This window comes from Neoarius graeffei, chromosome 3 (genome assembly GCF_027579695.1).
Source record: "Neoarius graeffei isolate fNeoGra1 chromosome 3, fNeoGra1.pri, whole genome shotgun sequence".
Taxonomy (NCBI): domain Eukaryota; kingdom Metazoa; phylum Chordata; class Actinopteri; order Siluriformes; family Ariidae; genus Neoarius; species Neoarius graeffei.
In genome coordinates this window covers 103,812,557-103,834,876 of record NC_083571.1, presented here as the reverse complement: position 1 = coordinate 103,834,876, position 22,320 = coordinate 103,812,557, and the positions used below count along the sequence as shown (strand labels likewise).

At 41.2% G+C, this 22,320-nt stretch overlaps 1 protein-coding gene across 2 annotated transcripts; it reads right to left on the bottom strand.

Annotated features, from left to right (window-relative positions):
* Positions 1-3,721: 3,721 nt before the first annotated feature.
* On the bottom strand, positions 3,722-22,087 carry LOC132883004 (syntaxin-11-like). 2 transcript variants are annotated; one of them, XM_060916125.1, is made up of 2 exons: positions 21,988-22,087; positions 3,722-4,817 (listed from the first exon to the last, which is right to left on the bottom strand). In XM_060916125.1, exon 2 carries the CDS (start codon positions 4,813-4,815, stop codon positions 3,940-3,942), a length of 876 nt encoding a protein of 291 aa, XP_060772108.1. In that variant the 5' UTR covers positions 4,816-4,817; positions 21,988-22,087; the 3' UTR covers positions 3,722-3,939. The 2 variants fall into 2 exon arrangements, with proteins under 2 accessions (XP_060772108.1, XP_060772107.1); XM_060916124.1 differs by lacking the exon at positions 21,988-22,087 and adding an exon at positions 21,843-21,952.
* Between the last annotated feature and the right edge of the window lie 233 nt (positions 22,088-22,320).

Below are 22,320 nucleotides of genomic sequence, written 5' to 3'. Positions count from 1 at the left end.
ATTCATTCTGGCAACTGAATTAGCATGTGAGAAAATACAGGATCAGGGACAAAAAGCAGCACTAAGAAACGCAATAGCTGGTATATTGAAAACGGCCAAACCACCACCCAGTAACATCACAAAACAGGAAGCCAAAGCCATGAGAACATTAGCAAAAAATAAAGATATCACAATCCTCCCAGCAGATAAAGGCAGAACAACAGTTATTATGGACACTGATGAATATGAACGGAAAATGATTGAATTACTCAGTGACAACGCATTTGAAATATTAAAAAAAGACCCAACAGAAGACAAGAAAAAGAAACTTAAAGCACTACTCAAACCACTACTCAATGAAAATAAAATAGATAAGCAGGCATACAATCATTTAGTACCCACAGCCAACGTCATCCCCAGGATGTACGGCACACCAAAGATACACAAACCAGGAACACCATTACGCCCCATAGTAGATAGCATTGGTTCAGTGACATACAACTTTATCAAAAGCACTTACCGAAATAATTAAACCATTACTAGGACTCACAGACCAACACTGCAAAAACTCAAAACAATTGGCAGAAGAACTAAAAAACATAAAAATGCGGCAAGACGAAGTTTTCATATCACATGACGTCATATCTCTTTTCACCAGAACACCCACGGAAGCCACCATACAGATAGTACAAGAAAAATTAAAAACAGACAGGATGCTCAAGAAACGCACAAACCTCACTGTACAAGACATCACTCAGCTCCTTCAATTCATCGCCACATCCACATACTTTCAGTTCAGGAACACAATTTACAGACAGAAGGAAGGTTTCGCCATGGGAGACCCACTATCAGCCATCATGTGCGGCTTTTTCATGGAAGATCTGGAGCAGAAAGCACTCACTACAATACCAGCAGAATACAGGCCAACACTCTGGAAACGTTACGTGGATGACATACTAGAAAAAGTGAAGAGGGGACACACTCAACAACTCACCGACCATCTCAACACCATAGACAATACCGGCAATATAAAATTCACGCATGAAGAAGAAATGGAGCAGTCAATAGCATTTTTGGACTTAAAAATACATCACACAGAAGATGGGGACATCAAAATAAAAGTACACAGAAAACCCCCACACACCAACCAATATTTAAACTGGACTTCCGAACACCCCATAATGCACAAAATATCAGTAGTCAGAACATTACATGAACGCACAGCAATAATTACAGATCCACAGGACAAAGAACAGGAGAAACAACATGTACAACACGCACTGAAGGCATGTCAATATCCACAATGGGCAATATCAAAAGGGGCGGAACAGGTTAAGAACAACAAAACACAGAAGAAAGAGAAAAAACAAACCAACAAACAAGAACACAGGGGAGTAGTGACATTACCATACATTAGGGGAATAACTGAACGCATTCAAAGAGCAATGAGGAAACACAACATTAACACACCTGTCAAACCACACACAACTCTCCGTCAGATCCTGGTTCAGCCCAAAGACAGAATACATCCGGAAAACAGATGCAACACCATATATGAGATTCCATGTCAATTATGCAATAAAACTTACATTGGGGAGACAGGAAGGAGTTTCAACACAAGAAAAAATGAACATAAAGAGTGCGAAAAGGAGACAGCTACAAGACAAACCCGAACAATAAAAGAAAAGGCACAACAGGAAAATTATAAGTCAGCCATAACAGATCATTGTAAAAGGGAAAATCATATTATGGACTGGGGGAATGCCAGAGTCATCCGCACAGAAGATAACAAACATCAGCGCTGGATCAGGGAGGCCATGGAGATCCGTAAGCGAAGCCCGAGGACCATCAACCGGGATGAGGGAGCATACATGCTCTCCCACACCTGGAGTGCCATCTTGCAGGGGACAAAAAGACAGTAGAAGGCGTGACCGACCTGTCAATCCAGACAGGAAGGCCACGCCTTCAGAAACATCAGCTGATAAAAGATGCGTCACCAATTAACATCCGGTGACACTCTGAGGAAGACGACAGTCGTACGTCGAAACATGTCAGGTAAACAAACCCAAAAACTAGATGTCTGATAAAAAAGAAAAAAAAAACTAACTATATTTAATATAAGACATAATGAACGTAATCTAAATATATTTATTTCTGTAATTTCTCACAAAATATCAGGTCATTCTGTAACTGGGAAGTTATTAAATTTGAGGGGATTCCCGAGCAAATAATGTGCATGAAATCACTCACTTCGCACAGTCAAGCAGACAGAAGTAGTCCATGTGCGCATGCACAGGTTTACCTTCTTTTTCTTTTGGGTTTTACAGCAGCTGGCATCCACAGTGTTGCATTACTGCCATCTACAGGTTTACCTTGACCGTGCACTGACAGTTCCATCATTCTGTCGCTAAACGAACAGCTGATCACACCGAGGTGCTCGCTGACCGCCGATATTTATTAGTTTGGTCTTGCATTTCCTTTCCTTTGCAACATAACGTCTTTTCTTCTCGCTTTCCGTTACTGTAGTTGGTCTTTCACGTTTCATTGGCTTCCTCCATTTTCCTCTCCGGTTTCAAATTTGTATCCCACAATGCATTGCATGAATGGGGAAAGCCCACTACGTGATGAATGACGTAGTATCTTGAATTGCGTCATGGTGAAACAGGAAAAAATAGTGGAGAATTTAGGGCCATGCGGCCCTAAACTCATTGTTCTATTTAAAAACAGCTAATGAAATTTGAAGTCTACGATTCAAATTCAGTAGCTTTTGGCCCACTAAACAAAAATAATTGGGTCTCAGGGAAAATTCTTTTTATGACCCAAACTTGAAAATTCTGAAAGCCAGTCTACCTTTAAACCTAATTTATTTGCGTTGTTCATTTTTAAAATTACCGCTCCAGCTAAGATGTTATGCAGTCACCACTAGAGGGTGCACGTGTCTCTTAAACTAAAGCCTTCATTTGCAGCTCTTGTCTAGATGATGGTAGCTTGGCGTGCAGTAAACAGTTGTATGGATTTGCAAATGTAAAAACACTTTTTAAATTTATTCCTATATAGGAGTACTACATAGGAAAAATTTTCTACACCCTATTTAATGCACAATATGTCAAAAAGAGAACCAATCAAGGTTCATACGTTTTTCCCGACACTTGCATTGCTCTACTTTTACCAGCAATATCCCACTGTTACTGTTTTAACAAGACTTCCTAACATCCTTGCCTCAACAGAAGTCAGCAGTGCATGTTAACTACATCACATGTGGAACAAATAGAAGAGGATGTAAAGCGATTAGTGGGGTCAGGTGTATAAATGATCCAGAGATGATAAAGTACTGAAAAAAAAAATAATACAAGATGGTACTCCTTCAATGAAAACTAGTAAAGCTGTGTTGCGACCACTTCCTTATATCTATTTGCTATTGTACTTTCTAGCAACTTAAATAGTATATAAGGCCAAAAGTATGCAGACACCTGACCATCATGGAAAGTCTTCCCAGAAGAGCAGAGCAAAGGAGGGACTAAATCAGGAAATGGAGGTTCCAAAAGCACATACCAGTATAATGGTCAGGTGTCCACAAACTTATGACCAATGTATAATCTTGTATATTACACAGTATATAAGAAAGTAACTGCTACACTTTAAAAAAAATCATTTATTTATTTATTTATTTATTTATTTATTAACTCCAATATTCACACATACAGTCAAATATTTGAGAGGAAAAACTTCCTTTTATTTAGAAAATCTTTATAGCCTGAGATTAAAAAAAAAAATTGGTTGATTTACTATCCACAGTATTAGAATATTAGTAACAGTCAGTGCAGGCATTTTATCCTCCATTTAATATTATCATATGATGAATGCAAATAAAAAAACTAATTAAAAAAAACTCACAGTACACAATTAAATCACAACAAAAGGCAAAGTCCTAAAATGATAAACTACGCAATTATGTATTGATTAGCGCTTCCTAAAAAAGATCTTCTTGAAGGGGTTGCTCCGATCATATTTCTTGGCCTTTCCAAGCTTTTCCAGCATATTCTTTATATCTGCATCAGTTTTTTGAACATTTGTCTGTATGGAGTCAATCATGCTGTTCTGTTCTTCTACTAGCATGGCCATGTCAAGAAACACTTCATGGATGTTCTTTATGCGCTTTTCCAGTTCCAGCAGCTCCGTGTGTCGGTTTTCGATTTGACTGAAGGCAGACTCAACTGTTTTCCCCTCTGCGACGACGACATTCTCACTAAAAACGTTCCACTGCTCATTAGTGAGCATGTCTTCAATCTGCTCATTCGTCACCTCTCGCCCCACAATCTCCATCTGCCTCTGGATATGCGTTTTGCATGTTTCCCTGTAGCTCATCTCTGCCCTGTTGTATTCCATCATCGCATCACGGAAGATGCTGCTCAAACCAGCATACTGTGTTCGTGCGATCCGATAAAGGGCACTGTTGATCCCATGCTTCTTCTCCAGCTCGCTAGCATGCGTATCCATGCTGCGAAGACGCTCAAGCACTTCTTTAGCACGAGACTTGATGCTCTCAGCAATGGCATTAGTGTCTTGCTTCACAGCGCTAGAAGTTGGTAGCTCATTCCAAACATGAGAGTTCTGCTCTTCGAGATGCTTCACATCTAAAACGATGAGTTGAATCTCATGGCGAATGTGATTAGCCTCATCAAATATAGCCTCCATCTCAGGGTTGGCGTCATGTTCCTGAGGTGGTTCTTCATGCCGCTCCTTCAATGAAATTGGGTCTGCTGTTGCACTTTTCTGGATATCTACATGACTGCTGGATGCCAAGAACGCCTGAAGGTGGCCTAGTCTGTCCCTCATGGCTGGAAAAAATGAGAAGTGAGCATATTTCAGAATACAAATAGAAAGGTCATGAGACAGTCACAGCTTTTCTCGCTTTCTCTCTGTTGGTCTAATTTGCATGTTCTGGACTTGCCCAACAAGACAAGCTCGTTTGCAGACCAGTTTTAGTTTCCCAACATCAGTGTTATGGTAGATTTCTGTAGTGGAAACCTACATAATGGCCACGTGATTAGGGACATTCCCCATGTACGATAGGTAAGCTTTGTACCTCTGACATCTCTTGCTATGCACAGTGTGTCAGCTCCCCTATACCTCATCCATCACAGAATGTCTGAATGATAGTGTTTTATATACACTGCGCTGCAAAAAATGATATCTTAGCAAGTGAAAATATTTTGAATAGCTGAAACGATTAGCATTTCCTATTGGAAGAATACAAAACACCAATTCTGAGATTAAACCTAGTTCTAGATTGCAACCAACTTATTCCAAGATCTTTTATCAAGTAAAAATATCTGTCCATGCAGCAAGATAATTTCACTAATATTAAGTCATTTTCTCCTCAAATTCAGTTTTCAATTTTTTTGCAGTGTACTGAAGACCAAATGTCTCCACAAGGATAGTAAAATCTGACCATTTTGACCTTGTGGGGACATTTGGATGGTCCCCACCAGAGATGGACAGTAATGAAGTACATTTACTTGAGTACTGTACTTAAGTACACTGAGTATCTGTACTTTATTTTTTTAGTTTTTGGAAACTTACGACTTTAACTTCACTACATTTGAAAGGCAAATCTTGTACTTTTCACTCCACTACATTTCTGTCAAGGTCCTCGTTACTTAAAAGTGGTTTTGAAAGTGGATGTTTTTCTTTTCTAAAACGTGATTGGTTTTTTCGCAGGTGACACTGAGACAGCCAATCAGTAATCGCTAGGGTCACGTCACATCCATAGACTGGATAAAATCAAGTTCAGTGATTTCCCAGCAGCAGTAATTAAACACGATCAGTTGATGGCAGAATGGAAGGAGGCGGTTCTTCTGGAGAATGCACGCACCCATGGCCATACCTGGAGCCCATGTTTCAGTTTTCTGAAAGGATTAAAGAGACTTGTTTCATTTTAAATGTTTGCTGAAAACGAACCACATCACGGCCTACAAAAACTCACCATCCAACCTGCGGAAGCATATTGAAGTATATAAACGTTTTATTCCAAGAGAAAGCTTGCAACAAAGTTGTGTGTGCTTTTAGAGCTAGCAATAACGTTGCAGTAGCCATACAGTCTGGTTAGTCAAATGACTTTCTATGGATTTGCCCACCAAGTTGCCGTAGCCTTGTCCACGGCTAACGTTTACACATAGCTAGTTAACTTGAACACTATTAGTTAGCATGTAAAAGCAGAGTTACACTAACATGAACAACATTAACTTATCTGAAGTCCTTTCAGAAATATGTTTTAGCATAATCTTGCCAAATAAACAATGTACAAATCTTTCTTTTCTAGTAACGTTAGCTACCCAAAATGATTTTGAGTTTGAAAAGCGTTTGCTAGCATGTCAGGTAGAGTTTCACTGACTAACTAGCTTAACGTTAAACCACCATGATGGCACAGCATGCGTTCATTTTGTGAATTCACATTTCTGTCGTTGGTAACGGCGTTAGGTTTTGTAAGCATTGTGGCAATAATACAACGATGCGTTGAGAGAAAATGTACTTTTAATCTCTCATCTCATTATCTCTAGCCGCTTTATCCTTCTACAGGGTCGCAGGCAAGCTGGAGCCTATCCCAGCTGACTATGGGCGAAAGGCGGGGTACACCCTGGACAAGTCGCCAGGTCATCACAGGGCTGACACATAGACACAGACAACCATTCACACTCACATTCACACCTACAGTCAATTTTAGAGTCACCAGTTAACCTAACCTGCATGTCTTTGGACTGTGGGGGAAACCGGAGCACCCGGAGGAAACCCACGCGGACACGGGGAGAACATGCAAACTCCGCACAGAAAGGCCCTCGCCGGCCCCGGGGCTCGAACCCAGGACCTTCTTGCTGTGAGGCGACAGCGCTAACCACTACACCACCGTGCCGCCCTACTTTTAATACTTAAGTATTTTTAAAAGCAAGTACTTCAGTGCTTTAACTTCAGTAAAAAATTTGACTGGACAACTTTCACTTGTATCGGAGTAACATTTGACCAGTGGGATCTGTACTTTGACTTCAGTAATGAAGTTGGGTACTTCGTCCACCTCTGGTCCCCACAAGGAAATTGCTGCTGTTGTGGTTTTTTTAAACAAAAATTTTAAAAAGAGCCAAAAAAAATTCCCTTTTCATTACTGAGGTTAAGGGTAGGTTTAGGCACAGCATTAATTAACTGCAATAATTATGTCAGTCAATGGAAGGTCCTCACAAGGATAGTGAGACAAACGTGCGCGCGTGACCGCATACTGATAGCTGCGCTAAGAACAGTCCAGCTGGCCTCCAGTCAGTAACTGTATACCTACAGAGTGAAGTAATATGGGAGGCAAACCTGAAAAAAATAGCCAATGAAAGAGTGTAAAGGCAAGGTACACTACCGTTCAAAAGTTCAGGGTCACCCAGACAATTTTGTGTTTTCCGTGAAAAGTCACACTTTTATTTACCACCATAAGTTGTAAAATGAATAGAAAATATAGTCAAGACCTTTTTCTGGCCATTTTGAGCATTTAATCGACCCCACAAATGTGATGCTCCAGAAACTCAATCTGCTCAAAGGAAGGTCAGTTTTATAGCTTCTCTAAAGAGCTCAACTGTTTTCAGCTGTGCTAACATGATTGTACAAGGGTTTTCTAATCATCCATTAGCCTTCTGAGGCAATGAGCAAACACATTGTACCATTAGAACACTGGAGTGATAGTTGCTGGAAATGGGCCTCTATACACCTATGGAGATCTCATCTCATCTCATTATCTCTAGCCGCTTTATCCTTCTACAGGGTCGCAGGCAAGCTGGAGCCTATCCCAGCTGACTACGGGCGAAAGGCGGGGTACACCCTGGACAAGTCGCCAGGTCATCACAGGGCTGACACATAGACACAGACAACCATTCACACTCACATTCACACCTACGGTCAATTTAGAGTCACCAGTTAACCTAACCTGCATGTCTTTGGACTGTGGGGGAAACCGGAGCACCCGGAGGAAACCCACGCGGACACGGGGAGAACATGCAAACTCCACACAGAAAGGACCTCGCCGGCCCCGGGGCTCGAACCCAGGACCTTCTTGCTGTGAGGCGACAGCGCTAACCACTACACCACCGTGCCGCCCCCATTAGCAATGTATAGAGTGGATTTCTGATTAGTTTAAAGTGATCTTCATTGAAAAGAACAGTGCTTTTCTTTCAAAAATAAGGACATTTCAAAGTGACCCCAAACTTTTGAACGGTAGTGTACGTAACTAATAAAATGTCCGAACTAATAAACTGTGTGAAGGGCATTAATACAGATGACGTGCCCTTTGATTAATAATTGTCTTTCATGATCAGGCTGTGTATAGAGCAAGCTCTGTTTGTATAAGTGTGCAATTATGTGCCGAGTAACTAACAGTGCATTAATTAACACCTGAGCTTACATTTATCAACCCTGCATAGAAAAGATTCAAAACAAAATCCAAAATAAATAAATAAAATTTGAATTAATTAAATCTGCGTACACGTATAATATTGCAGCAATGAAATTTAATAAACACCGACAGTTGTATTGGTATTTCACTGCTCGTTTAAAAGACACACATCCAAAATTAACCATGCGTTTTGTAACCAATCCACCTAACTGGCATGCTTTTTGGAGGCTGGAGGAAAGTGGAGAACCTAGAGGATACGCACACGGACATGGCGCTTCATTAAGGCAAATGGAAATAATGAGCTCGCTCAACAAAATCTTCTGTCCTCCTGCAAATTTTAGCTTTTTTTTTTTTTTTAAGTTTTCCCCTCATAAATCATTTTATATTATATATATATATATATATATATATATATATATATATATACACACACACACACACACACACAGTTGTGGTCAGAAGTTTACGTACAGTGACTGTCATCTTGGATATGAATTTCATGTCATGGCAATATTTGGGCTTTCAGTAATTTCTTTGAACTGTTCTTTTTCTGTGGCAGAATGTACAGCACACATTTTTAATTAAAAAAAAAAACCACTAGAATTTGGTGCACAAGTTTTAATTCTCTTTGGGTTTTCTGAAAATCAAACGCAGGGTCAAAATTATACATGGAGGGTCAAAAATATACAGTACATACAGCACACCTAATATTTGGGTAAAATGTCTCTTCGCAAGATTCACCTTGACCAAACATTTTTTGTTTACTATAAACAAGCTTCTGGCAGAATTCTGGTTGGGTATTTCATGACTCTTCATGGTAGAATTGGTAGAGTTCAATTAAATTTGGTTGTATTTTTGGGGAGGGGGTTTCTTGGCATGGACTCGACTTATAAGCACGGTCCATATATTTTCAATAGGGCTGAAGTCAGGACTTGTTTTAAGCTTAATGTTAGCCTGCTTTATCCTCCACAACCAGCTCTGATGTGTGTTTGGGCTCACTGTCCTGTTGTAACTCCCAAGTCGTGTTCAAGTTTCTGATGGTTTATGCTGAAGAATTCTGAGGTAGTCCTCCTTCTTCATTATTCCATCCGCTTTGTGCAATGAACCAGTTCCACTGGCAGCAAAACAGCCCCAGAGCATGATGATCCTACCACCACCACCAGCTGGTACAGTGTTCCTCTGTACATGGTGGTCATTGTGGCCAAACAACTCAATCTTTGTCTCATCTGACCGTACAGCTTTCCTCCAGAAGACTTTCTTTGTCCGTGTGGTCAGCTGCAAACTTTAGTTAAGCTTGAAGGTGTCAGTTTTGGAGCAGGGGGTTATTTCTTGGATAGCAGCCTCTTAATCCATGGTGATCTGAACTGTAGACAGTGATCCATCAGCTTCCAGTTCATGGCAGGGATGTGCCATGGTGGTTCCCAGGTTGTTCCTGACCATCCAAACCAATTTCATTTCAGCTGAGGGTGACCGTTTGGGTTTTCTTGAAGCAAAGTGGCTACGCCTCACAATAACACATACACTTGTGTTTGAACTGATCTTGGAATTTGCAGTTGTTTAGAAATGGCTCCAAGAGACATTCTGGAGTTGTATACATCTGCGATCCTCTTTCTCAGATCTGCACTGAGCTCTTTGGACTTTCCCATTTTACTGTGTGTTGGTCAATCCAGTGAGTGCTGTAAACAAACCCTTTTTATGAAGGCACAGAGAAGCTACCAGCTGTAGTCAGTCAATCATAAATCACTAACAGGAAGTTAAGAGGCCTTGGCAAGATAAGAGACATTTTGAAAGTTTCAGCACCTCTGAATTAATAATCTAAGTGAGAGTCTGTATAATTTCGACCGTGTTGATTTCAGAAAACCCGAAATAAATTAAAACTTCTGCACCAAATGCATGGGTTTTTTTCTATTCAAGAAATATGCTGTACAATCATTTCGCCACAGAAAACTAACAGTTCAGAGAAATCATTGAAAACCAAATATTGCCATGACATTCATGTCACTGTATGTAAACTTCTGACCACAACGGTACACACACACACACACAAAAGGTCAAAAGTTTGGATGCACCTTCTAGGTCAGAGCAATTCCAGCGTTATGGACGTGACACTTGAACTCAAAATGGCAACAAATGACCCAGTGCATGTTTTATTGTCTCCCAGTATTTAAACAGGTGTTGTATATTTTAAGGCTGTACCATACTGGAGAAGTGATAGAACAAGAACAATTCCCATAGTACATCTAGGGCATGCCAGAAATTGCCAATAAAAGATGCGTTATGGATGTGACAGAAAAAGTATCACTTTTCTTGGGTGACTGTACATTTTTATCAAACTCTGAAATTGTAAACCTAATGTCGAAATGGAGATATCCATTTGATAAAGGGGTCCAAGGTGAATATTAAAAAATCTTTGTTTAAAATATTTTGTATTTTATGCAGAGTTTTGGAAGGAAAAGTCAGCGTTATGGATGTGACGAAATTCTGTTATGGATGTGACGCGTCTGAAATAGACATGGCATATGTTTAGAAAATCAGCAATTTAACCACCATAACCCTTTGAAAAACTCTCTAAATATCAGCTAAAACTATCAAAGTTCTTAAATAATATTTAGGATGGCTATTGTTTTGCTCTTTTGTGGATTTTAGCATACATTTCTGTGGCTTGTGGCAATAATATAGAATTGTACATGATCAAAGTTATTCGTGTCATTAGCTAAAGTAGTGAAGGCGAAGGGAACAATTCTTGTGACAAATTGGTTCAACTTATTCACATCTGTAAAATACAGGCCTAGGTGATATCTCTGGGAGTGGTTTTGATGTATTACATGTTGCTTTATTTTTGCATGGTGAGGTTGACATTTACATGGAATTGCCCATCAGTGTTTTTTCTTTATTTTTTATTCATTAAAAAGTCACTTCATGTCTTAAAGTAATGATGGATGTCGTTTCTCTTTACTTAGTTAAACAGTTCTTGATATAATATGGATTACTACAGTTGTGGAATAGGGATATTTACTGTATTTTTATTATTTACTATTTGATCTCAAACACATTAAGAAGGCAAGAAATTGCACTAATTAACTTTTGACTAGGCACACCTGTTAATTGAAAAGCATTCCAGGTGACTACTTCATGAAGCTGGTTAAGATAATGCCAATAGTGTGTACAGCGTCATCAAGATAAATGCTGGCTACGTTGAAGAATCTAAAATTAAAGAGTTTCATAACATTTTATTTACCACATAATTCCATATATGCTCCATATGTTATTTCATAGTTTGATGTCTTCAGTATTGTTCTACCATGTAGAAGATAATCAAAATACAGAAAAACCTATGAATGAGCCAGTGTCTCCAACGTTTTGACTGCTACTGCAAGTGCTTCATTAATGGGATGCTGAATGACGGTACACATCAACAAAATAACGTTTCATAACTTAAACCATGAAGCACACGTTTATTTTACATGCACAAATGAATCCAACACGTTTGGAGTCTTCAGATGCTCATGGAGTGCTGGGTCATTAAAACATCATTAAGATGTTGAATGGTTAATTTTTCGAAGACTATCAGAGAACAAAATTTTATTGTGTGCACACAAATGTGCACAAAGCAACCAAAATAATTTTATTCACACACTCATCATATGGGGTGCCAACTTCATGGAGGTGTAGGGGAGAGTGGGGCACGTTGAGACATTGTCTTTTTGGCCAGAATTGCAGGTGCTGTCATGCTGCCATCTACCTCATAAGATAAGAGTTACTCCTGTCCCTCTCTTTGCCAAACTACAAGGAAGTGGCCAGCATCCAAGGAAGGTGGGTGAAGTTTTGCTGATTTTCATGTCCAAAAGTAAAATTTCCAACATGTGTAGAATATCCAGGAAGTAAAAGGGAATTGCCAGAGTTACAGGTGCTGTTGAAGGAACTAAAATATTTGTAACAAAAGCCAAAACAGTTTGCCTTGTTGGTGACATTTTGTGAAGCAGCCATTTTGAAGTTGATCACATGGTGTGGGGCACAATGAGACAAACTTGTCTCATAGTGCCCTAGGCCGTCTGACTGTACCCCAATCAAATATGAAATAGAGTTTTCTTTTATCTCATCTCAATTTCTCTAGCCGCTTTATCCTGTTCTACAGGGTCGCAGGCAAGCTGGAGCCTATCCCAGCTGACTACGGGCGAAAGGCGGGGTACACCCTGGACAAGTCGCCAGGTCATCACAGGGCTGACACATAGACACAGACAACCATTCACACTCACATTCACACCTACGGTCAATTTAGAGTCCCCAGTTAACCTAACCTGCATGTCTTTGGACTGTGGGGGAAACCGGAGCACCCGGAGGAAACCCACGCGGACACGGGGAGAACATGCAAACTCCGCACAGAAAGGCCCTTGCCGGCCACGGGGCTCGAACCCGGACCTTCTTTCTGTAAGGCGCTAACCATTACACCATCGTGCCACCCCAGTTTTCTTTTATATAATAAGCAATTATGGAAATATTCCCAGATTTTCTTTTCTGAAGATAAAAGTAGATGGAAAGCTGATTAATAATATGAATAATTCACATTTATATTATGTTTTTGCAGGGAACTTGAAAGTCATGAGGAATCGACAATGAAAAACAACTCGAGGTTCATTTCGTGCAGAAATGAAGCAAGAGGCTGTACAGCTTGTTGAAAATGGCATGAGCCTGTGGAAGGCAGCAGAGCAAAAAGGTCTCTCATTCCAAACACTGGCCAGGTATGAACAAATTACTATCATACTCTATAAAATTTCAGCTTATAACTATTGTAATCTTTTTTCCCCCAAATTTCACCCATGAAAGTTACAGCCCGAGTTTTTGATTTTAGGATACTTTGTCAATAGAACAATATCTGGAACGCTTTTGAATCACTTATGCTGATATTCTCAATTCCAGGTTTAAAAAAAAAAAGCAGCATCCTGGATAGGTGGTTCGAATGTGCCCTAACTATGCTTGTCGGCAAGTTTTCACAAAAGATCAAGAAGCCTCACTGGCTGAGTATATCGTAACTGCCTCGAAGATGTACTATGGATTGACAAGTCTCGAGTGTCGATGCTTTGCATATGAAACGGCCAAGGTCAATGAAATCAAGTGTCCAGAGAAATGGGCCGATGAAGAAGCTGCTGGTATAGACTCGTACACTGATTTTATGAAACGACATCCAAGGCCGTCTCTCCGCACACCAGAATGATGCAGTTTATCTAGGGCAACATCCTTTAAGGCTCCCATAAGAAAGGAGAACACAAAGTCTCGTGCTAAAGGCAAAAGCATGATTGCTACAGACACACCAGGAAAAGAGATTCTTGCTTTGAAGAGGTCCAAATCTACACCACACACCATGAAGGAGAAAAGAGCCAAAAGTGAAAGAATGCCAAGCTAAACGAAAGCTGCTTCCTGAAGACCAGAACGTCATCTCCATCTGACTCCGACTCAAACGCCAGTGAAGAGCCAATTCTTGATAGCAAGGAATACAGCGAAGATTTCCGAAATTTTGATCCAGAAAAAGAGTTTACTGGTGAAGTCCAAGAAGGCGACTATGTGCTGACAGAATTCACAACTGACCAGAAGAAGGAGAGGAAAGTTATTACATTGGAAAGGTGTTGAAAAACCAAGGGTGACTGACAGGATTATGAGATCAGCTTTCTGAAACCAAGTGAAAAATGCTTGGAAAATTTGTGCTTCCAAATGTCCCTAAGATAGAGGCTGTTGAGGAAGGGGTAATCAAGATGATATCACCTCAGCCTAAATTCTTTGGTAGCACTAAAAGGCAGCAATCACGTACCCCCTTTTCCACCAAATCAGTTCCAGGGCTGGTTCAGGGCCAGTGCTGGTGCTGGTTCACAACTCATTCAACTTGCGAGCCAGCTGAGAACCAGTTTGCTTTTCCATAGCTCGCGGTGCTAAGGGAAGCCACGTCATTACGTCGCTGTATGTGTCAGTTATGTCACTATATATGTCAGTTATGTCGCTGCGTTTGCATAAACCTTGGCGTGAATATCGAAGCAAAAACAACACGGAAGAAGCAGCAGCAGCAACAACAATAATAATGGATGATTTCGCGTTTGTACAGCTGCTGCTTCTTGTCGCTTAAAAATGGCGATCTTTCACGGTCTTGTTATTGTTGTTGGTCTTAACAACTCCGCCCCCCCCGCTGACATAAGCGGTTCTTTCCTCTGGCCCAGCAGAGAGTTGGTGCTAGCCTGGAACCGGTTTTTCTGGCCCCAGAGCCAGTTCTTTGTCAGTGGAAACAGAAAACCCGGTTCCAAACTAAGCACTGGCCCCGAACCAGCCCTGGAACTGCTTTGGTGGAAAAGGGGCAACACTGCTCCTTTGAGGTTGAATTTGGCAGTATTGAAATTCGTTAGATTAACAGCGTGTCATTTCTACAAAGCTGTGCATTAATACAGAAAGACTGCCAAACTGTTCTCATCTCATTATCTCTAGCCGCTTTATCCTTCTACAGGGTCGCAGGCAAGCTGGAGCCTATCCCAGCTGACTACGGGCGAAAGGCGGGGTACACCCTGGACAAGTCGCCAGGTCATCACAGGGCTGACACATAGACACAGACAACCATTCACACTCACATTCACACCTACGGTCAATTTAGAGTCACCAGTTAACCTAACCTGCATGTCTTTGGACTGTGGGGGAAACCGGAGCACCCGGAGGAAACCCACACGGACACGGGGAGAACATGCAAACTCCGCACAGAAAGGCCCTCGCCGGCCCCGGGGCTCGAACCCAGGACCTTCTTGCTGTGAGGCGACAGCGCTAACCACTACACCACCGTGCCGCCGCCAAACTGTTCTATTGTTGATTATCTTTAATTACTGGTATCAAAAATTAGTGTGCAAGAAACTTTGCAGGATTTTGGGCGTTATTTTTCCACGTCAAAAATGACTGTGTGTTAGTTAACCTAATTGCAGGTTTGTTTTGTTCTGAAAGTTGATTTTTTGAATAAATCATTACTTTGAAGTAGATAATAGTCTGTTGCATTTAGTTTTTGTCTTTGAGAGTTTTCATTAGATTGATTAAGTTCTTCTGCATAAAAATGATGGCATATATTGGATGTCTCAATGTGCCCCAGCCATGAGGTACAATTAGACAGTTCGCAGGTTTTTAAAAAGTTTTCTTGAATCCAACTGTGCAAGAACAAAGCAAGTAGCCATGCCCTATAATGGAGACCACCCATTTATTATGTGGCATAAGTTACAGTGCTTTGCTCTCATAATGTACAAGTATGTGCTGGTCTGAAATTTTTTCAGCTCATTGTGCCCCCACTCTCCCCCCCCATATCTTGTTTTCTTGGGCTCACGCATGGCATTTTCAATGGGTCCAAAATTCCTACCATAAACATCACAGAGAAACGCAAAAACAAAATTAGCTTTTTTTCCTGATGCATAGTTTCAGATTTTGATGAAGTAAAGTGGCAATTTAGTAAACTATTGTATGACGTCTCTGTACATCATTTTTCATAAGTCCCATATCTGCCAAATCCATAAAATACAATCAAGCCAGAAAGTCTGCACACCCCTTACACCTTCTCCATGTTTTATTACATTTCAGATTTATTCTACAATAGACTGAGTTCATTTTTTGTCACAAAATAGCCCAATGACAATGTGAAAGCAGGTTTTTAGAAAATATGCAAATTTTTTTTCACGGTCCGGTTTCCATCAAATTGTGCTCTCTGATTGGCTCGCGAGCGGTCCGGAATCCTACGATCCGGACCCCAGTTCCGGACCTTTGGCAACTCACTCGTTCACAACAACAAACATAGTAGCAATTTGTCAACATTTAATTTTCACATTTCTCAGTATAATAGCATTAATTTTATAGCATGGATGGCGATAACGACAGTGTTCACAGCGAAAGCGAGTTTTACTACCCTGAGGAAGACGAAATAAAGGAAAACATTTCAGGAGAAAGCCGAAAACCTGTAACTGTTGCTAACGCCGAGCAAAAACATGGCTGAATCCTGAACGACTCAATTTTGTATAAATAGAGTACTACATAGGCGGCAAAATGTTTTTTTCCTGCCATGGAAGTGCACTTGTATACCGAGGAGGAAGCCATTTGCATTACAGCCGTGAATGAGGATTCAAAATGGTGGCTCGGCTCGGTTTTCCCTTTCGGGCGCTCTCATTTTCTGTTAGAATTTGGTAAAGAAAAAAATAAATATATTATTTACCAGCTTAAGGTCGGTCCATATCGTGAAATACCGTGACCGAGGTCTTGAAAATACTGACCTTGGCCCAGAGGCCTCGGTCAGTATTTTCAAGACCTCGGACATGGTATTTCATGATATGGACCTCCCAGCTAGTAAATAATATATATTTATTTTACTGACAACAATAGGTTATTTAGGGGTTACATATCTGTACACACCCTTAGCCTAATACTTGGCTGATGCACCTTTGGCAGCAATTACAGCTTCAAGATGTCTTGGAAAAGAAGCTAGAAGCTAGGCACACTTGTTTCTGGACATTTTTGCCCATTCTCCTTGGCATATCCTTGCAAGCTCCGTCAGGTTGGATGGGGAGCATTGGTACACAGCCAGTTTCAGCTCCTTCCACAGATAATTAATTGGATTCAGGTCCGGGCTCTGGCTGGGCCACTCAAGGACATTCACAGACTTTCTCCAAAGCCACTCCTTTGTTCTCTTGGCTGTGTGCTTCAAGTCGTTGTCATGTTGGAAGGTAAACCTTCGCTCTGGAGCAGGTTTTCTTCAAGGATATCTGTGTACTTAGCTGCATTCATCTTTCCCTCTATCAGAACTAATCCCCCCATTCCTGCTGCTGAAAAACATCCCCACATCATGATGCTGCCACCGCCATGCTTCACTGTAGGGATGGTATTAGCCAGGTGATGAGTGGTGCCTGGTTTCCTCCAGATGTGACACTTGGTATTCAGGCCAAAAAGTTCAATTTTGGCTTCATCAGACCAGAGAATCTTGTTTCTCATGGTTTGAGAATCCTCAGATGCCTTTTGGCAAACTCCAAACAGGCTGTCATATGCCTTTTACTAAGGAGTCGCTTCCATCTGGCCACTCTACCATAAAGGCCTGATTTGCGGAGTACTGCCTGGATGGTTGATCTTCTGAAAGGTTCTTCCATCTCCACAAGGACACGCTGGCGCTCTGTCAGAGTGACCCTCAGGTTCCTGCTCACCTCCCTGGCCAAGGCCCATCTTCCCCGATTGCTCAGTATGGCCGGGCGGCCAGGTCTAGGAAGATTCTTGGTGGTTCCAAACTTCTTCCATTTACGAATGATGATGACCACTGTGCTCTTTGGGACCTGTAAAGCTGCAGCAAGTTTTCTGTACCCTTCTCCAGATCTATGCCTTGAGACAATCCTGTTTCTGAGGTCTGCAGATAATTCCTTTGACCCCATGGCTTGGAGTTTGCTCTGACGTGCACTGTCAACTATGGGACCTTATATAGGCAGGTGTGGGCAATCCCCAGTCATGTCCAATCAATTGAATTTACCACAGGTGAACTCCAATTAAGTTGTAGCAACATCTCTAGTAGTATCAGTGGAAACAAAATGCACCTCAGCTCACTTTTGGGTGTCATATCAAAGGGTGTGCACATACGACATTTTGATTTTTAATAAATTAGCACAAATGTCTAAAAACTTGCTTTCACTTTGTCATTACGGGCTATTTTGTGTAGAATTTTGTGACAAGAAATGAACTCAATCTATTGTAGAATAAGTCTGTAACGTAATAAAACACGGAGAAGGTGAAAGGGGTGTGCAGACTTTCAGGCTTGACTGTAATTACATACCATTGTTTACTGGAGACTACACTCAAGAATTTGGAATAAAATCATCTATTCATTTCCATATATCCAACAGTTAAAAATTTAAAAGCTTGCACTCACTGAGTCACATATTTATTCACTCATTAATTTATGAAAATTCAACTAGAATTTGGTGGTTTCTGGAGACCAACAGAATCATGCACAAAAATGTCTGCTGTCGATTTTTAGTGCATCAAACACTAAACATGTTTCTCCACAGTTTATTACTGACCTCACACTTTTCGCACGATCTTCATTCGTGCATATTTGTGAGGGACAGAGGTGCACTTTGCTGCAGCAGCTGGTGATCAGAGATTTTTGTGGAGCAAGATGACATTATTAATGATACAGCCTCGAACTAAATGATGTCGAGAGACTATCACACTTGGCTTATGCTACAAGTTAGTATGTAGTGAATTTTTTGAGCAATACTGTAATATGACAATACACAGTCATACAGCAGACAGTCTAACAGCTCGTTTTGAGAGGTGTTTCGACATGCCTTTGTTTACAGCGTTCGATGCAGCACGTTGCCAGCGAGGCATACACAGAAGAGCTAATCAGGGTGGTAAGGTTTCAGAAAAATTTACATCCCAACTACATCTCAAAAGATTTGAAACTTGCCGAAAAATTTCAGGCACTGGACAAAGAAGACACATTTAGGAGTTAGGCAAACTGTGTGTATGTACATGTATAAACATGTTTTTTGTCCCCCCCAGATTATTTGCTATAAAAACATCTTGCTGACCGTGGTGTATTTTTAGCCAAATCTAATCCTGTAACCTTATTAACGGTTCTGTTTACCGTTCCTCCCCTGAGCATGGGGCAGCATGATTTGTGCCCCAAAAGGCCTTTATTAGCACTTGCTGAAATTCTGATATTTGATTACTAAATGTGAGCAAATCAACAGAACATCTGTCAAATAGCATATCAAACGGTCCCCCCCAAAAAAAAAAAAAATTAAACAAAACGTATGGAGTTGTGAATGAGGAATTTGGAAGAATCAGCATTTGTTGAATTGCTGATTTAAATGAGGCTCTGCCCCTACGGATGAGCCATTTGCCAAGCGGCAAAGTTAAATTTTGCTTGATGCCATTATGATGTCTCCAAAACCATGCTTCCTGTATGCTTGCTTGCTTACACACACAATTTTGCCCATCCAGTGTGTTCTGGGTTGGGTCCCTTTCCTAAGGTTTGTTGGCTAAGCTGGTTAACCAGTCCTCTGCTTTTGGTCATGGACAATTTAGAGTAGCCAGTTAACCTAACTGCATGTCTTTGGACTGTGGGAGGAAACCGGAACACCTGGAGGAAACCCACAAGGACACGGGGAGGACAAGCAAACTCCTCACAGAAAGGTCCCTCATTGGCCGTGAGGCTCGAACCCAGAACCACTGCACCACCAAACTACACTAATGCAACATGATTTTGATACTTCTGGAGTAGACAAATGTAGAATATTTTGTATTGTTTATTATTATTATTATTATTAGCAGTAGCAGGGCTCGAAATTCGCGGTGGTCCGGTCGCCTGAGGCGACTTAATTTGTCATTTGGCGGGTAATTCCTGTCACTAGCCAGCCCGGCTGGCTAGTTGAAAATAAAAAATATATATGAGGAGAAGATTCAGACACACCGTCAACTAAAGCTGCCACATATTAAGCGTGTGCCGTGCCTGTGTTAATCGATGTGTTTATTGGCAGGACGGAAACTACCGAAGAATTCCGAATCATATTGTGTATGAGTCAGGCTGTCGTTTTTTTCACTACTGCGCATGCATATAACGCATCTCGTTGAATATCGCAGTAATCACGTGTCGCATTGGACCAGGTGGGTGGAGCACAGAAGCACGGCAGGCCAGAACGGAGTTCTCAATTAACTATTTATTGCTAGCTTTTCAGCCTTTTATCACTTCCCAGCCGCACATGCGCGCACACAAACAAGTGTTCTGGTTGGGGAGAGAGAGCTCCCTTTCTCTGCTCTCCTCTCCTTTTAAAGGGCGCGGTCACTGGGGAAGACACAAACACAGGTTAATCCCCATCAGGTGCTTCCACCACTTACCTTCCCTGACTCCGCCCTCCATTCACAGACCGCCGCTTGGCCACGCCCCCGCTGCCACATCACGTTATCAAATTCAATAGATGTGGCCACATTATCGCCCATTTAAACACGTGTTTTTGTTGTTGTTTACATCTGCCAAAGCTACGTTGCGATGTGGAATTTTCTGAAAGGTGTACAGAAACCGCCAGAGACGGGGACAAAGCGACCTCGATCTGAAGAGGAGAAAAAGGCCGCCGATAAAGCGTACGAGAAGGAGAAACGACAAAGGACTTATAAGCAAATGTGGGAGCAGGGTAGGCCTTGGCTGCGATACGATTTTTATGGAATAATTAATTTTTTTCAAGTTGATTCCTAGTCAATATGAAGCTCCTAATGTGTTCTCTCTCATAAATGGTTAGATACAGAAAGCATGTTGGACATATTTTGGGTGCTATAGTCATGATAGTAAGTATATTTGTTTTCAATACTCATACACCAAGTTGCCAAGTTTTCCAATATATTATTACTTGTTGATATTATATTATGGTGCTCTGTGTTGTTCTCATTTATGTATTTAACAACAGTATCAAAATACTCGAGTCTTGAAATAAATGCACATTAGTTATGAACAATGGTAACTACTCTCTTTTGCGTTATTTCTGACAGAAGTAAAATTCATACATGAACAAATTTTGGCGAGTTGATTTTCTGTTTGGCGAGTTACTTTGGAAGGTAACTAGTCCGGCTGGCTGGTGAAAAAAATATATGAATTTCTAGGCCTGTAGCAGTAAAAACATCAACCTGCTGCCAACAACCCGAGTAAATGATTGACTGACCCCCTATACACAGATACACACAAGTTCGTGCAGTTTTTGTTCTACTCTGGACTACTAAAGTCTCAATTTACAGCATCAGTCAAAGCAATGAAATAAACGACGCAGATATTACATTAGACAACTTGCCAAGCAGCAAAGTTAGATTTTGCTTGTTGCCATTATGTCTCCAAAACCATGCTTCCTGTATGCTTGCTTACACACACACACACACACTACACTTCTTCGCCCATCCAGTGTGTTCTGGGTTGGGTCCCTTTCCTAAGGTTTGTTGGCTAAGCTGGTTGACCACTCCTCTGCTTTTAGTTATGGACAATTTAGAGCAGCCAGTTAGCCTAACTGCATGTCTTTGGACTGTGGGAGGAAACCGGAACACCTGGAGGACATGTAAACTCCTCACAGAAAGGTCCCTCATTGGCCATGAGGCTCGAACCCAGAACCACTGTACCACTACACTACACTAACATGATTTTGATACTCCTGGAGTAGATAAATGTAGGATATTTTGTATTGTTTAGTAGTAGTAGTAGTAGTAGTAAAAATATACCAGCCAACAACCCAAGTAAATGATTGACTGACCCCCCCATACACACACAGGCTCGTGCAGTTTTTGTTCTACTTTGGGCTACTAAAGTCTCAATTTACAGCTTTAATCAAAGCAATGAAATAAACGATGCAGATATTACATTTCCCAACTTTAATATTTTTCGATGGAATAACCCTAGTTCTCATGCAGTTCCTGCTCCTACCTGTTTTTACCGTCTTCATACAGCCAGTCACGTGACCTGTTTATTTTAAATTAGCAGGGTTTATAAAAAGCTGCATAAACATATATTTGTGTTTCTACACGACACATTAATGAACAAACCGAACACGTTTAACTAACATACTCACTTTAGTAGGAGATTATCTCGACCTTCGCCTGCTCCAGAGACAGGTAGCAGAGTCACGTGACCGGGGTGTGTTCGACTCCCTCTCAGGCGGCCGAGCAGGAACTGATTTACTAACAGCACGTGAGCGAGTGAGTGAGTGAGCGAGCATGCCTCCGGGCTCTACACAAACCCTGCAGAGATTAGAGACTCGCCAGAGTGACGACGGCTGGCCGCCATCTTACCACTCCCACAGTGGAGCAGAACTGTCATTTAGACCAGTGGTTTTCAAAGTGGGGGCCGCGGCCCCCTGGGGGGCGCTAGGGGGGCCTCAGAAAGTTGGAGGGACGATAACAAA